We start from the raw sequence: 17831 nt of genomic DNA, 5'->3' as shown, positions 1-17831 counted from the left end.
ATTAGTATCTTCATACTAGGATGAATCTTTTACTGAAAATTGTCTTTCAACCTGTGAAGAGAGGAATGACTATTCAGTAAATACCTGCTTCATGAATTTCTTCTTGTCCAGTGTAAGAGGAAAACACTTGCCCAAAGAACTTATATTGTTGCTCTCTGAAGTTGTTTTGCAGGTAGTCCATCAGCATGACATAGCCAGATTGCTGCATTGTAAGGACTTCACAGAATACAGATAACTAGGAGGTGAGGAAAAAAGAAGTCAGAAGTCATAAAAAATTAAGCAGATTCTGCTAACAGCCAAAAACCCTGGGGAAAAGATGTGACGTAAAGTCTCCCAGTTGAGCTCTCCTGGGTGGCACTGAACCACTGGTCCCTCTGTACCAGCAGTATATCTAATGGTTTACTTCACCTGTGTTTCTCAACCACTGCTGTTGGAGCTACGCTCTGCCCAGTCACCACCATTTAGATGAGGGAGTATGGAAAGAGTGTTTTGCACTCCTCTTTATCTGGGCTATAAGTCCAGACAGCCTGCAGAGTTAGGAAATGTGTTCTTACTCCCTTCTAAGGCAAGAAATTACTCAGAATCTAGTCCTGAACTAAAAAAAGGGAAAAGATAACACACACAAGTAATATGCATGCTTTCTAATTTAAAGGCCGCATGAAAAAATTATAACTAGATAAAAGAAAAGCTAAGTTGTTGGGCTGGCAATGAATGGCATGAGCTTTTACCAAATACATGGCAACTGCTTCTCTTTGGCATTATGTACAATTGTTTGATTTCAATACATTGAACAAATCACCTGGTCTTCAGAAATACTTATGGTATCTTTAAACACAATCCATTCAACAGTTTCAGAGCAGGGAGGAGTTGATAAAGACCCATTATAAGTGTAGTATTTGTCTGTTGCATTTGGCAAAAGGTTCAGCAAAGTAAATGGTTCTAAGGCAGCCTGTTTTCCTGAAAAAAAAAAATTTTAGAGTCAGATAGTTAAAATACTGCAGAAGCAATGAATAAATAGAAATCACACTCTACAAAAGAGTTATCATTATAGGAACAGTAATTGAGGCTATTCAAAATTTGGCCTCCAGAGAGACTAGCAGACAAATAAATTGCTAAGCTTTTTTCTATTTAGTTTGAGAAACTATTGTTTAATAGCAACTTTGTTTACTTGGGAAGGTGCAATAAGTTACTCCACTAACAAATAAAATAATCAGTGCATTGGTTCACAATAATTTGTTCATCTGTAAGTTTACTCGTAAATGTCCAAGATGCCAAATCTTTATCTCACCCCTGAACTTCAAAGAAAAAATATGTTAAATCTGTGCTTTTGGTCTCGTGGCATGGCTTCAAAGTCTCTCTGAATTTGGTGAAGCTGTTGAGTTTCTCACAAGATCTGCAGAACTCTGCTGAAAATCCCTGTCTGGGGAACTGTCAACAGGTTGGACCAGACAGTTGTATTACTCATGATGGCAGAAGCAGAATTTCTGTGAAGCAGGGATTTTTTAAATAGTGATAATATAGTGAAAAACTGTAACAGCTTTACACGAAGCAGTGAGGGATGCAAAGACCTCCTCCAGAAGCGTGTGACCATTCTGTTTATTGTCCTGTGAAAATACTATCACATCTTTCAGGTCAGCAATTTACCTGGTACCTTGTCAGCTGGGAGCATGCATGAGAAACTGCTGGGAGCAACTTTCATGCTCACATGGAAGTAGGGTCCAGCAACAGAAATTGGCATTAATGGTATCAACTTCCTCAAGGCAGATTTTCACAGTGTGTGATGATTATCAATCTTGTGACAATTATCTGCCTTTTTGTCTGGTGCATCCAAAATAATATTTAATTTTTACACCTTGGAATAATGTAGATCCTTATATATCTTATTTCAATCTAAAGTTACTGATTTTAAATTTCTCACTATTTGATAAGTATTCACTTATGAATATTTAATGAATTTTCAGTCTGTGCATTAACTTGTGGTTTTACAGATATGTTACTTCTTAAGTCCTGTATGGATTTCTGCCCTGACTTTGTCTTCATAATTCCTTACAAATTTGGTGAGAACAGAAGATTACACTAACAGTTTACTTAAAATTATTGATGCTTTTCTTCTGTACAGTGACTGTTCCGTTGACTTAGGGTTTAAGAGCTGGCTCCTCCCCTCTCTCTTATCCATGTGTCATGAAAGGGGAACATTTAGCAGTGTCGAGTAAAGCCCATCCTTCTATTTCTTCTGTCAACACGTTAATCAACTTGCAGACAGAAGCTATCATTGCTATCTGGTATGTGTCTAGATAACACATTCTTCCTTCTGTAAAAATATATGGCCAATCCATTTTATATAGATGCTTGGGGACATAAAATGTCTCATTTATAGTAAGAATCCTGCTATATGTTTTGCAACTTCAGATTTTAAAATGCCCTTTAATGTGATGGACAGCCTAGGTTCTAAAATCAAATACCTACAAAGAATGATGAAAAAGAGAGTCTGTCCAGAAGGAATAGGACTGTTCCTCTGCAGAGCTTGAGAACTCAGCAACTGGGATTCAAATAAGCACAATGCAGATATGACAGACAAGGACAGATCATGTACATTGCAGACAAGGACAGATCGTGTGCTATTCACTTTTCTTCAGGAGGAACAACTTGATTTAGTCATGACCTGAATTTTCAGAGCTCATTTGCATTTTATTCAAGAAAATGATATTCTACTCATTGTTGAAGAGCCATGTAGTGGCTGTATCTTGAATCTTGCTGCTGACAGTTTTACAGCTCTTTCCAAGACTGTAGGACAGTATCTGCCTTGATGTATTACTCGTTCTCCTTTGTGTTTCATAGAAGATGACATACAAAGATAATGAATCTTAACTGCTTTATAGTGCCCTCTCCTCTGTCTTTGCAATTTATGAAAGTTGTTCCTTTCTGTATTTGTTGAATGGTGTTTGCTTTGGGGATAAGAACAATCTTGATTTTAGTATCATACTTTTGAAAGCTTTTAAAATGGTGGACTAATAGCTTTTTACACTTTCAACCTATTGATCTTAAGAGTCTTTACAAAGCTCAAGTATCATTACATATAGGAAAACTGAGAAAAAGTTAGCCATTTACTTAAGGTCATGGCCATGATGTAAGAAAATAACCCTGTTCAAGACAGTGCTCATTCATGTTTATTTTACCGAGAAGCCATTGTGAAACTGAGTTAGAAACAGAGCCCAGATCTCCTCATGCATCACCCTGAAGTCCACGTGCTCTGACATAAAACCACAAGGAATTCTAAACCACAAAAGTGTCAACATTTGGTTTGAATAATGCTAGTACAAATATAATTGGATCATTTCAGATTTACACAGGAGCTACTGAAAAAAGAACTAATTTCCATTGAGTCTACTGAATACTGATACACATATGGTCTCATGCTTGTAAGAAACATTTTAGATGGCTGTAACAGGGTTATTTGGCTTCCAATCACACATAAAAACCCAGAAATGTATGTCTAAGAAAACTCACAGAATAAACCAGGCATTTCTCTTGATTTAGCATTTAAAGAGTTGCAAATTCCTCATGATAGTTGTATTTATTCATTTACACTTACCACTGTTGTTACAAATATTCAGTATTGGGGTAAATAAATCATAGGATCATAGAATATCTCAAGTTGGAAGGGACCCATAAGGATCACTGAGTCCAAACCCCTGCTCCTTTCAGGACTACCTAAAACTAAACTGTACGACTAAGTGCATTGTCCAGGCATTCCTTGAAGTCTGACAGTCTTGGTGCCATGCTCCACGTGCTCCTTCGCTGAGGAGCCTGTTACAGTGACTGATCACCCTCTAAGTGAAGAACTTTTTTGTAATGTCCAATCACAACTTCCCCTGACTCCGATTCGTTCCGTTTCCTCAAGTCCTATCTCTGGTCCCCAGAAAGATCAGCACCTCCCCTCCAATGTCACTCTTGAGGAATTTGCGGCCTGGGATGAGGTCCCTCCTCATCCTTCTCTTCTTCAAGCTGAACAAACTAAAGTGACCTCAGCTGCTCCTCCTAAGTGTCATCCTCAAGACCTTCCACCATCTTGGTCACCCTCCTCTGGACACACTCTAATAGTTTGATGTCCTTCTTACACTGAGGCACGCAAAACTGCACACAGTACTTGAGATGGGGCTACCCCAGCACAGTGCAGAGTGGGACAAGCACCTCCCTGGATTGGAGAGCTATGCTGTGCTTGGCACACCCCAGGATACAGTTGGCCCTTTTTGCTGCCAGGACACACTGTTGAACTCATATTCAACTTGCCATCAACCCAACGCCCAGGTCTCTTTCTGCAGGGCTGCTCTCCAGACTCCTGTCCCTAATTTGTATACACAACCAGGATCACCCTGTCCTAGCTGCAGAATCCGGCACTTGCTCATGTTAAATTTCATATGGTTGGTGACTACCAGCTCTCTAGTCTATCCAGACGACTTTTGCTATTTCTGACAAAATAGACATGGCTGAGCTCTATAGAACTGTGCTTCCCAATGTCTTTAAGGCTTCATAATTACAGTGAAATGGAATTTAGTCTAATCACTAGTCAATGAAACATGGAGGCAGACTTACCGAAACGACTAACACTATCTACGCCATTAATGATTGGATTATAATCAGGATTATCTTCTAGTCCAATCTGTTAAAAAGAAATTGCATTTTTTTAACAGTACAGGCTTCATGAAAAAAAAAAACCTGAAAGTTGCAGTTTACCACTAAAATTATACATGATTTAAAGCAGAGCAATCGTATTTTGCCCATTTGTTTTTCTGTAGGAATAAATTAGACAGACATATGCAAATGTTTAACTCCGTGATCACACATTAGAACCAGTTAAATTCAGTTTGAAAATCTGCTCGTGTTTCAAAGCTTGTTTAATGACACAAAGATATATTTTGTTTACCTCAAACAAAATTGATAAAGCTCTTAACTTTCCATTGCCTTTAATTGCCTCTTCAAAATTTGTAAACTGATCTGCATCATAGCAGTAGATTTGCATCTGCAAATAAAAATACATTAAAATGTTATATATACTAATAATTTTAAAAAAATAATCAACACAGTTATTTATATTCCCATTTTGAGGAAAAAGGTCCAAGCAATTTTGTTGCAAATATATGGATTTTTTATCTATGTCACATGCATTATCTAAAGATATAGAATGGAATTCATCATCTGTTAGTTATCTAAAAATGACCTCTCCTGGAAAACCACTAAGTATGCAGGAGTTTTACTTTCAAGGAGAACAATGCTCTCCATGGATAATACAGTAAGCCCAAATAACTTGCTGATACTGGAAATCTAAAGTACTCAGGTCAGATGAATCTTGAAATCGGTGGTAAAACATGAATAATAAGGCAGGATGTCCCTACTGCATCTGTCTTGCAGTAAGTGTAGAGAAGCATTGATGATAAAAGATTACCAGGTATCCTGTGCCCACATTTGACTGCTGTCATGGGCATTGGGTTTGTTGCACCCCTTCATCTCTTTCTTCAGATGCAGTTGGGAAATCTCCTCCAGTTCTGGGTCACCAACTAGCTTTTGATGTGATGATGACAGAGGAGAACATTCTCTTTGATGTCTTTGCAGCACAGGTGGAGTGTGAGTGGGAATTTTTAAATGGCTAATGAGGTAAAGAAAATGACAGTGCCCAGGGAAAGCTCCTGGCTCACATCTTCTCATGGAGTATAGGGCAACCTTGGCTCTATTTCTTTGCTCTGACATAGAAGTCCAAATTGCCTGGAATGAGGAGCAGCACGGTTGCCTGCCACAGCCATGTTTTTTTTTTTATCTGGGAAATGATCACGACACCATGTTGAGGCTTGAAAGGTCGGTCTGAAGAATGCCCTCATGGATCTCAGCGAGAGCTGCTCCTCTCCTCCACCCCATTCCCATGTTGCTGCAAGCTATTTTTTCAAACCAGCCAGGGGTACACTGGCCTGGTTGCCCATGAATGCATCTGCACCCAGGACCTGCTCTGACATGGTGGCTCCTGGCACGCTGCTTCCAGCTCTCTTTCCAGCCCAGTGACATGGGCCACACTTTGTCTCGGTAAGGTCCAGCAGCTCCCATGGGCTCTCAGCAAACCCCCAGCTTTGAAAAGTCCATTTACATTTTAAACAACTGACTGCTGTGGAATATGATGGGCCAAACTTGTAGGAACTTAACTGTTAGTGGGAGCTTGAACTTTATCAGATTAGCAGGACCATCTCCTAATGTCACCTTAGAAGATGTGTGTGAAAACACACGGTTTAGACATCTTCAGCGTGCCACGGAATAATGCCTTATGTCACCCTTCTCAAATGCATCATTTAAATATTATTATTTTCAATTTAAGTGAATGATTATATTTGCAAATAGACTTTAATGAAGTGATAAACAAGTTATTTAGTGAACAGTATTATTTTTTGCAGAATGACAAATCATCAAAATCTATTCCGTACTTTACCTCAAGAGGAAATTTATGTCCTTCTAAACTATGTTCTGATCCATCTGATGACACGTTGCATTTTCCCCAGTGAAAAGTGATCTTGCTTGCTTTGAATACGGTGTCTAAGCCACCTCCACTTACATAATAATCATTTGTCAGATTAATTTCCACTGAACAAAGAGAGAGAGAGAGGGGGGAAAAAAAGGAGTGTCAATATAAAAGCCAACCAAGGCATCTCTGACTCTCATAGTTCAGTATTAGGTACTAAAACATAAATATGATATGCCTTTTTCCCTGTATTTCATAAGCAATTTGACAGGAAATTGTTTATTTAAACAAAGTAAGAAGTGTGGTAATTCACTATTAGCATGGAGAAATATGTTTCATTTCATGCTGCAATTCATAAAATAGTCATCTAGTGAAGTGGACTATTATATTGGTCTCCTGTTGTCTGCAACTAGCCACAGAACGATGCTGAAAAGCTTAGAAAACTGGCTTAGTCACCAATCTGACTGTCCATGAGAAGAAATTCCTGAAATACGTAGCTTCTGGAAAGCACCTGTGTTTTTAATAAAAAGGAATACACACCTCTCCCCCCTCTTATTATCAGAATTCTAGATATAAGTCATAAGGCAACACATAAAAAGAAAATTTTAGCCAGTTCCTAGGAGGACCGTTCTGTTGGTGAGACCCCTTAGCTGTGGAGCAATCTCCCATGGGAGAAGGTGATGACAGCTCTTCAGCTGGACATTACTCAAACTGTAGATGAGAAGGAGCATTTGTCTTCTGGAGGGAATGAGCAGGGTGGAATAGACCGAAGTCCCACATTTGGCTTTCTCACCTCCAGTGACTGTGAATTGTTTGACCTTTTGTTAAAGCAGCACTAATGGAGTTCAGTTTCATTCCTTTCCTTAAGACCTTGAAGACAACTTTAACTTCAGAGCTTAGCAGTTCCTTTTATAATAATGGAATTGCTGTAGAGGAGGAAGAGCTCAGTTCACTTTTATGGACTTTGAAGAATGTTTCCTCGGGGATCTCTTGAAAAGACAAATGCACTATTTACCTCATCTAGTAGGGCAAGAGGGAAATCAGTCGTTTGTGGAGCAGTATGTAGGAAGTACATGATGGGGCCAAGAACAGAAATTAGGAACAATGACAAAATAAATAAAATAAAATAAAATAAAATAAAATAAAATAAAATAAAATAAAATAAAATAAAATAAAATAAAATAAAATAAAATAAAATAAAATAAAATAAAATAAAATAAAATAAAATAAAATAGCTGGTCTAGGAGCCTCACTGGAACTTGTAGGAGGTCAAAGACAGTTGTTAAGAGATCCCTTGCTCCATACACGTGCCCAAAACAAGAAATAGTACTTCCAACAAGCAGCTTTTAGTTACTGCTATCCTGGATTTATACAGAAAAGTGGTTGTAAAAATATGTATCTGATAAAATAAATGCCACCATAAGCATCTTTTATAGCTGGGAGAAATAGGCACTTGTAGGCATAAATCACTTCTATCTAAAATACATTTCTAAGATAGGCAAGACAAATTGGACCTTAAAAGCACCTATTTCTCTTTTTTGAATGTAAGAAGTCCGAGTAATTCAGACACAAGCGTCTACATTATAGGTGCCTATGTGTAGATGACATGAATCCCATCCTGACTTTTTTGAAACCACAACTCATCCATGATGTGCTTCCAGATGAGTAGGTAATGTATTCGTACTTTTCAAAATTAATTTTTGTATACTTGTTACAGATTCTAGATATGTAATAATAATTATAATTATTTCATACCAAATACTAAATTACCGTTTAGCTTCAATTAAGTGCTCATGATGGGATGATAGTAATGATATGATTACTTTCACTCTATCTGTCTGTGCCTATAATTTTCATTTGTGTTTTAGTGATCTCTCTATTATGCTTGGCTATTGTCATCACCTGTTTTTTTTTTTTTTATTTATTTAATGGATAAACTCAGAATGCACAAGCTAAGGAAAACTGAAATGAAAATGTTTCACTAAAAGTCCTTCATTGAGTGTCCATCCTACATCACTTTTTTGACCTCATTTAACTCCAAATATGAAATCTTTACCTGTTTTGCCAGTGTTGCGAATGAAAGTATCTTCCAAAGTTTCCTTTTCCCATCCATGGAATTTAAGTTTCTTCAGATTCACATTTACTTGGGTAAGATCTTCATCTATATTAATAGGAGATTGTTTGGCACCATTGCAGGCTGAATATTTTTTTCCCCAATTCTTTTGGTTCAAAGTTCCTAGAAATCAAAATATTTGGGGTAAATATACTTAAAACCTAAAATGGCATCCACGTATTTTTTAATGTGGGAAAGTTAAAACACAGTTTGCAATCTGTGACCAGAGTACCTGCTCTTCTTTTAGGCCTCATCTGTAGCAATACTTAGCACACCTACAATTGCATCGTACCTTCAACAGTTAAGTCCCGTTTTGACTAATTTAGACATCATACATGCATGCTTATGAATCTCTAGGGAAAGCAGAAAACAAAAAAAAAACACCCTCACACACAATATACAGAAATAATAAAAAAGAGGCGGGGGGAAAAAGCTTTCACATGAAAGAAATTGGTGTTCAAAACCACTTGGGAATTACTGCAAAACTCTCCTTTCCAAATAACTCTCATAATCATATAAATGTCATTAACGTTCCTTCTGTCCAATGAAGTCAAACATCCAATAAGGTTTTAAAATATGTAAAAGCAGTAAGATCTTTAAAAAAAATCCTTATGCAAAGGGAAAATAGTGAAGTCATTCTACCCTGAAAAAGGAAAAGGGTTAGCGATGGTCTGGCTGGAGAGCCTGGCTGCAGGCCCGGCTCTGCCCGCGGAGAGCCATGCACGCACGCTCCAGCCATCTCCCCTTGCAGCTGCCGGGCGAGAGCGGCCAGGGGGTCCCGTGCTGCAGCAGGGCACCTTCTCCAGGGCACAGGAGCTGTCATGGCATTTCACTGTGGCCGGTTCAGACACAGACAACATGGACGCAGACAGCACGTCTGGTGGATGTAAAACTGCCAGCAGTATCCTGGGCTGCATCAAGAGAAGTCTGGCCAGCAGGTCGAGGGAGAGGATTCTCCCCCTCTACTCCGCTCTCCGGAGACCCAACCTGCAGTGCTGTGTCCACCTCTGGGGCCCTCAGTATGGGAAAGACATGGACCTGTTGGAGTGAGTCCAAAGGAGGGCCACGAGGATGATCAGGGGGCTGGAGCACCTCCCTTATGAGGGCAGGCTGAGAGAGTTGGGGTTGTTCATCCTGGAGAAGAGAAGGATCTGGGGAGACCTTATAGTGGCCTTCCAGTGCTTAAAGGGGGATACCGGAAAGGTGGGGAGGGACTCTATCAGGGAGTGTAGTGATAGGACAAGGGGTAATGGTTTTAAACAGAAAGAGAATAGATTTAGATTAGATATAAGGAAGAAATTCTAGATTGTGAGGGTGGTGAGGCACTGGCACAGGTTGCCCAGAGAAGCTGTGGCTGCCCCCTCCCTGGAAGGGTTCAAGGCCAGGTTGGACGGGGCTTGGAGCAACCTGGTCTGGTGGAAGGTGTCCCTGCCCATGGCAGGGGGGTTGGAACTGGATGATCTTTAAGATCCCTTCCAACCCAAACCATTCTATGATACGATTCTATGATATGTCTTTCACCTAAGACTTGATTATTTTCCTTAAGAAATGCTCAAACACTCTACAGATCAGTGTGAGGAGTTAGCAGCTGCTCTGAGAATATTTTGTTTATATAATATACTAATATAAATAATACAATATTTTGTGTATGTTGCATGCATATAAATATTTTTTCCTGACAGGGAATTCTGGTAACACTTCAAAGGGCTAATTAGAACCGTTGACTGCACAGACCTAAGAAAATATAATTGCTTCAGTTAGCTTCCCACTTACTAGTAGTTAAGAGCTAATACTAGTGCATCCAGTGCACACATTTGAATTTTATTAGATGTGTTGGAATGAGCCAGTGCTCATTTACAGGCTGCTGTGCTACATCCAAGTCTGTCAGCAGAAGATTTGCTATATTGTACCCCAGGCAAGGACAGCCTTCATATTGCCCTCAGAAAACTCAGAGAAGGGAGAAGAGATGCAGCCAGTCCTGTAACCATGACAATAGGCAGTAATACAAGATGCTCATCTGGATAGCTAGCTACCTAGAAACAAGCCTGAGCTAAATTATTCAACAAGTATCAAGTCAAGAGAGTTACCAATATCACCTTGCCGCATCAGAAGTACTGCAGGTCAAATGGTATATAAACCCATTTACTTCTTGTAAACAGCAACAGAAGAAATGGTTAGGCACAACAGCCAGGCAAACCAAAATGAGTTTAAGTCACGGGGTTATGAATATGAATATCCTGCAGGTGGGGATTAGAGTCCTGTACCGAGAAAGCAGTGGTCCCCTTGTGAATGGCACACAGAGTAAGCTTTCAGCTCATCCTCAAGTCATGTTTCTCCTGCACATTAGATGTCAGTTACAGTTTATTACCTGGGCAAATGACGTAACATCCTGATTTTTAATGTGATTTTCATAAGAAAAGAGTGGCTAATATTTTACCTTCTCTCTCATAAATTTCCCTTAAGAAATTCTGAGCCCAAGTCACTCAAAACTTGGAGATGAATCTGCTCAATCTTCTACACTGAATTTTCTAAAAATATTGAAGGCTTTTAAAACAAAGAAATCAAATTTATTTAGATTTAAACTACAATAATCAACTTTTTAAATAGAAGAGCCTCCAAACATGGTCAGGCAGGACAGAAATAACAACTCTCGGCTTGCCTTGTGCATCCTTCCATGTCTGATTTCACCCAGGTCCATGATTTTTCAAGCTGCAGCAAATTCTTTAGAGCCCTCCCTGGCTCTTTGAAAGTCTCTGCCAGTTTGGGTCGGGCTGGCTGTCCCTTGGAGTTGGGCTGCGCTCCCCGCTCCATGCTCTGCTCCTTTTGCTCCTTCCTTTTGTCACAGCCCAAGACTTCACCAGGCTCCTGTGTTGCCCCAGGGCAGTAGAAATCTTTTTCTTTCCACTGACATACCCACTCCCCTTGTTCACCTTCAGTCTCTCCTTCAGAACATCATCATGAATCTTTTCCCAATATACATTTGCCTTATTCTCCACTTTCTACTACTGACATTAGAACTAACTGAAAATACTCTCTCCCATTAGTGTACCTTTGGGTACTTTCTTCCATGCTTCTTTTCATGAATGCAGATATCCCATTTTTGCACCTTCCCTTTAAATTCCCTACTATCCACTATCATGTTCAATTGAAACAAATATATTAAAACCAGAGAAACATAATCACCTTCCAACTTTCTTCGTTTCATATTTTGTGGTTTTGTTATGTAGAATGTAAATTCTTTGACCTGATATTCTTTATCTGTGCCTCAGCATATAATATACCAAATCCCTGCCATGAAGCTATTGATAACAGTAATCTTAGCTCATCCCAGTATTGTGCCAACACTGTAATCCATCACAACACCCTGAGCCAGGGCTTGCAGAGTTACGTAGGATGCTGGCTATGGGCAGTACGGTGATGCTGTGGCCTGACCAAGGAAGTTTGTTCTTTCAGTCTGGATAGGAAGCTTTTCACAAATATTGCCAGAAAGACATGAAGGAAATTAGAAGGCTTGGTGAGGTGAAGAACATTATTTCCTGTCCCCCAGAAAGGTCTAAAACCTATGAGATGAGCTTGCTGAAAAGATTTTACAATATTCTGCCTTTTTTCTGTATAGAAACAAAGTCAATTCAGTCAAGTAAGTCATTACAATAAAAAATTCTTCTTTCATAAATAACTTTGTTGTTTACTGAAACCTTAGAGCAACTATGAATCTTTATGCCTGAAAGAAAGTTTTGGAACAGTGATTTTCATGTAAATACATATTGCCATATACTCACCAATAGTCATGGTAAGAAGCTGATCTATGTATATTATATATGAAAAAGATGCTAATACTGTTTAAGCTACTCTCTGGCTGACAGAAAGAAAAATATCTATCCTATCTGTATGAATGCTAGTTTAAACTCAGCCAGAGACAAATGAAAAAAAGGTATTTTATGGCTGCAGAGGATAAGAGACAAGACATCCAGCTATGACAAATTAACTGAATGCTCCGGAATAATGCTCCTGCTGGCAAATCTGAATAGGTATTTGAAAACTTTTAATCGGTTTTCTTCTTTGAGGTCCAGCAGCTGTTGTAGCTGAAAAAGCTACACAAGCAAAGGACACCATTATTGCTTACAATTGCAGAAGTACAAGCGATCGCAGCATGGAAGAACACAGGAAATGTGGAAGCTCTCTTTCTAAGGTAAAAATGATATTCAGCTCAGTAATGAGGAACAAGATCTGTATACATTTTGCATGTCAAGAGGAAAATCACACTTGTATAAATACTAAGAAGTTGTAGCATTGATCAAAATCTATGGAATGAAATGTACAGGAAGTCAGTGGCAGACCCCGGTCCAGAGCAGGAACATGGGGAATTGCAGAAGGAACTGGAGTTCCGTCATGATAATCCAAATTATATTTGAGGAGCAAAATATATGTTTATGCATAAATTCTGCAAATGTTGGAACAGATAATGGTTTTGTCTATATCAGCAAGTAGTGAAGACCAATATGAGTGGATTCAAAGAGTGAAACAGTTGGGGTTGAGGACCAGATGTCCATACCATATGTATTTCAGAAGGTTTTTACCACAGCCTAGCTCTATCTGGTCCCATGGGCTGAACGCCCATCAGCTATGGAAGTGCATTAGGTATGTTCCTGCAGCACATCTCCTGTTTAGTATCAGTTGAGATGAACACGTCACACACTGTGAGACAACTCTACCTTGCAAACCAAATCTTGGCAAGTGGGGTGCAGTCAGGAGATTTGCTTCATAAATCCACTCCCAATCTGAACTAAAGCATTAACGTAAATGCATCCGGTGTAGGCAGCAGGTGGTGAAACTGCTGCAGTTTACATGACTTGCAGAAAGCCAAAGTAAAAGCAAAAGAACCAAATGTTTTGAAACAAGAGCAGATTGTTTTACTGTAGGTGTTATGATGGAAATCATAAATCAAAGCTGTGCCAGCCATTTTGAAAAATATTGTTGAAACTGAGCTTTGAATATGAATTCCCCCAAACTGCTCTGGAAATCTGAGGAGAATAAATTGTGCACGATATATCTTGATGAGTGCACAGAGGAAGCAATGTTTGTCAAAGCTGTCAGCTCTGAAGAAGTAACTGACAATTCACAATGAATGAAAATGAGACTGAACAAAGCAGATTACAAGTTAATGGAAGACAGCCTATACCATAACCTTTACCACCCATGCCCAGGGCAGAATGTCCAAAGAAAATCTCCTACCCTTTCTTTCTAGGAAACATTCATACCAAATTCTGCTCCTCATTCTTAGTCCCAATGATCCCATCCCTGCAATGAGCATCCAGTTCTCCTTTTGGCCTCCACTTGTATCTGCTGCTGTTTTTAGAAGATGTGGCCCACAAGGTGTTACTGCACTTCTGTCTTTTGCAAAAATACTTGAAAGAAAAGCATCTGTGAGACAATTCTCTGTGTGTCAGTATCCTATGCAAGCGGAAAGAGTGAGCAGGGCTGAAGAGAAGCTGTGAAACTGAGTGGGCTGTGGTCCTCCCAGCAACTTGCCAGAGGAAGGGTTTCTCAGCATGCTCACACACTACTATGTGCACGTCTGCTGGGCTGTAAACCTTCATTGTCAGTATTGCTGCTTACTACCATGTCAGTACTGGTTGAATGTAATACACAGGTTCTGAAAAATGCAAGATACCTTTTTAAATCAATAGAAAATATACATAGAGAACTTAAAATGTAAACCTCAAGTCCAGTGATTGTGATTCTGAATACATGAAACAAATACTCTTCATTTCTTCATACTGAATATGGATGTAGTTTCTAAAGAAATAAGATCTTAAAAATAACACTTTGGGCTTTATGGGATTAGTAGCAATGTCAGAAAACTGCATTAGCGAGGAGATATGTTTTACTTGGAAAATTCTACTTCCCAGCACTTCACTTTAGTAACTGTTGTTTTGACATCACAGAGTTTGCATTCTTAGCTCTTATTAGGATCATGTTTCTTGTAAATGGGCATACTCCTAGCATGTGCCCCTTCAGGAACTATAAGAGGCTCTAGCTTTAATGACAGTTAGAAAAAAATGCTTTAAATTTCGGTGAAGAAGCCATACTTCCTTCAGAAGCATAAGCTTTGAAACACAGGAAGGTTAACATCATCACTGTTAGATATCTACTGGTAGATAGAAATAGGGATATAATATAAGACCATGTAAGTTTTGGACTCTTAACCAGTTATAGAGTATAAATACTGCTTCTCAAGCTGGCAATGGGTAGTACAGAAATAATCATAGGTCTGATTCAGGTTTTCCATAGCTCCTACCCCATTTATTATTTCATGATTTAAACTGACGTGAACCCTAGGGTTTATGTTATAGATGAAAGAAAGCATAAAAGAGAGATGGATTCTTTACCTCTACTTAATTTCTTCCTCTCAATTTTTATTCAGCTTTTGCTTTCACAATTATATCACTACGTCTATAAATATAGATTGGACACATATAGGAGATGAAGGATATCCTTTCTGTGTGGACTATTAATAATGGATTTGCTTTATCAAAAATGTTATTGAATTACCACTTTCAAGTTTAAGTGATTTCAAGGGGTTTTTTTTAGAACAAACACATTTTATCTAAGATATGAAAAATGAGACATTAGGCCATGAAAAGATGTATGTTCTTACACTGGGACAAAATTTAAATTTAGATGACAAATCAATACTGCTCTGAACACTAAACTGTAGCTATTCTTCTTTTTCTCTCTATTTCTGCTTCACTGTGCAGATAGTGCATCCAAACTGGATGAACAGAGATGGAGATCAACAAACCGCTGGATGCTTTATACTATTAATAGTTATGGAATTAATAGTTATGGAATTCTATGGAACTAGAGTTTTTTCTTAATTCTGTTTGCTTTATTTGAAATATTACACCCTGCAGTAAGAAAATGTATTGCATTCATTTCTCTGTCACTGTATGTGTGTTAGAAAAAAATCATGGGATAAATATATTTGTCTCCTGCTCATTTAAAAGCAAGTTACTTTATTAATGTTGAATTTTGAGGGGCTAAATGCTATTAAAGTTTTTTGGAGTGGCCATGCAGTTACTCTGTGGGCTGACTCTCTTTAACATAACCAGTATAATTTCATTTCTGAACACTTGACCTAGACATTGGCAAGCAATCCAGTCTTGGAAAACCCACAAGCAATTAAATCACTGAGACAGGCATAGTAATTGGCTCAGCCGAAACCTGGAAGCCAAAACTCCTTCTCTGTAGTTGTGACTCTGTCCTGACAAGTAATTTCACCCATTAAAGTCTGCTTTTTCAATCTACACTTTGTGAGACTGATCATGAACAGGCTGTGGGGGTGTTGGGGCTTTTGGAGGGGAAAAACACAAAACCCAAAAATTCTTACAATGAAGATCAAGATGAAGTAGAAATATTGTCTTCTACTCAGTAATATGTAAAACTTAAACCTTCCATTTTTTGATGACCAAAATGTTTCCCTAGAATGCAATGTGTTATGTCATGGCCTTTGTACTATGAACTATGGTAAGATTCACAAGATTAGTATTGGCAGTACCCGAGTCTTTGAACCACACTCATCTGGAATATGATTTGAAATAATTCTTCTGCTTTGGAGGATTAGAGACTGCACTGTGCAACCTTTGGTAATATGCCCTATTTGTCTTTTTTTTTTTTTATCTAAGTATCAGCATACTTACATTGTATTCTGTGTATTGTGTGTATGTGCACAGAAAAAAGATAGTATGTACTGTATAAACACAGACAAATATGGATTTTTCCTGCAGAGAATAACTTAAAGCATGGCATAGCACTAACCTGTCTTCAGCTGAACTCTTATATATTAATCTCCTCTTTTCCTCAGCTAAAATGTTTTGGACCACCTACTCCTTATTAAAATCTAACTCATAAGGTGAGTCATGAAAATTCTGGTTAAATATTTTCAGGTTGTTAGATCCTTCTTTCATCTTTTGTTTATTTATTTGAACATAAACTTTATGCTTCCTTCACATCTACGATCACTAAGACATTGCTCTATAAAATAACCAAAAAGCAATTGACTATGAAAAATGTTTTGGTTTTTCACTTTATCCCCACAGAAAAAAAAAAAAAAAAAAAAAAAAGAATAAACTACAGTTGTTGAGATACAACAGAAAGCTGTAATCAGTATTATTAATACAGTGGCTGGCTGGTGATTTTTCTTCCTGGGAGTCAGTCTGATGATTCATAGTCAGACTCAGTGAATTACTGAGCAAAATGCGTAGGAGGATAAATGCCAATGGACAGCTTTCCTTCAATATAGCAACTGTTTGTTGCTCCTCTTCTCCTTCTTTCATTTCCCAATAAATCTGGCCATTGCAGGCTAGTTAGAAAATATATAATCAAACACTTCTATGCCAGAGAAATACAGATTATCACTGATGCTCCATTTGCAGTGCACTCAATGGGATAGCTGTTTAGACTAGGAGAAGGATTATGGGAGAAATTCAGTCAATCTTTTAAGATACCTCTCTTCCATTATTCTCATCCCATTGCTCCTGAATTTGCATGTAAGTGCTGCTAGAGAATCATGTAGCAATATCTAACAAAAACTTGCCAGGTAATTTTTTATAATTAACATAGTGTTAAGATCTAAGCTATATTTTTCAAGTAAGTGTTAAGGAAGAAAATTTGGTACAGTGCCAAATGGGAAAATGTCCAGTAAAGAAGAAAAGTATTCTTCCTCCTGCTTTTATTTAATTTTTGACAATATGTGAAGCCCTAATTGGAAGCCCCTGGATACTTCTAAACCTTGCTCTGAGGAATTCAAGTTGTAACAATAATTTCCTTTACCTTTAGTAATACTTAAGATCATGGAACTGAATACAGTACTACCAAGTGTCAAAGATCATTCCAAGATCACAAATAACCAGAGCTGAAAACAGAACTGGAATATGTGTAACTGACTCACTTTTACGCTAAGAAATAGGCAGTGCCTTTTGGCCAGTGCTGAATAACATGGCCTATGACTTCATTTCATATACCTTGCAGTTGCACTTTTTTTCATGTCAGATATCACAGGATTAGCTGTCAATTTTGTGTCACAGCAATGTCAAAGGCTTGTCTGGTCTTCCACAAGAAAAGAAACCCCCCACATGCTTTTGAGCTGTTTGGCATACTGCTAGCAAGGAAGGACAAATAAAATGTGCAGGCTTTGTCCCCTAAAGCCACCCTGATTTG

The 17831-nt window shown here is 38.4% G+C and overlaps 1 protein-coding gene across 6 annotated transcripts in view; it reads right to left on the bottom strand.

Moving 5' to 3' along the window:
- Positions 1-17831, bottom strand: part of PTPRZ1 (protein tyrosine phosphatase receptor type Z1) — a 141725-nt gene that overhangs the window by 57966 nt on the left and 65928 nt on the right. For all 6 annotated transcript variants that reach the window (XM_033011481.2, XM_033011484.2, XM_033011483.2 and 3 more), the window contains exons 3-8: positions 8556-8735; positions 6470-6621; positions 4925-5020; positions 4594-4660; positions 800-957; positions 85-235 (exon numbers count right to left, since the gene is read on the bottom strand). In XM_033011481.2, coding sequence (XP_032867372.1) covers positions 85-235; positions 800-957; positions 4594-4660; positions 4925-5020; positions 6470-6621; positions 8556-8735 — 804 coding nt within the window. The remainder of the gene's footprint in view (positions 1-84; positions 236-799; positions 958-4593; positions 4661-4924; positions 5021-6469; positions 6622-8555; positions 8736-17831) is intronic.

The sequence above is a fragment of the Tyto alba genome, unplaced genomic scaffold (assembly GCF_018691265.1).
Source record: "Tyto alba isolate M040663 unplaced genomic scaffold, T.alba_DEE_v4.0 Super-Scaffold_2, whole genome shotgun sequence".
NCBI lineage: Eukaryota > Metazoa > Chordata > Aves > Strigiformes > Tytonidae > Tyto > Tyto alba.
This window is presented reverse-complemented; position numbering and strand designations above follow the sequence as displayed.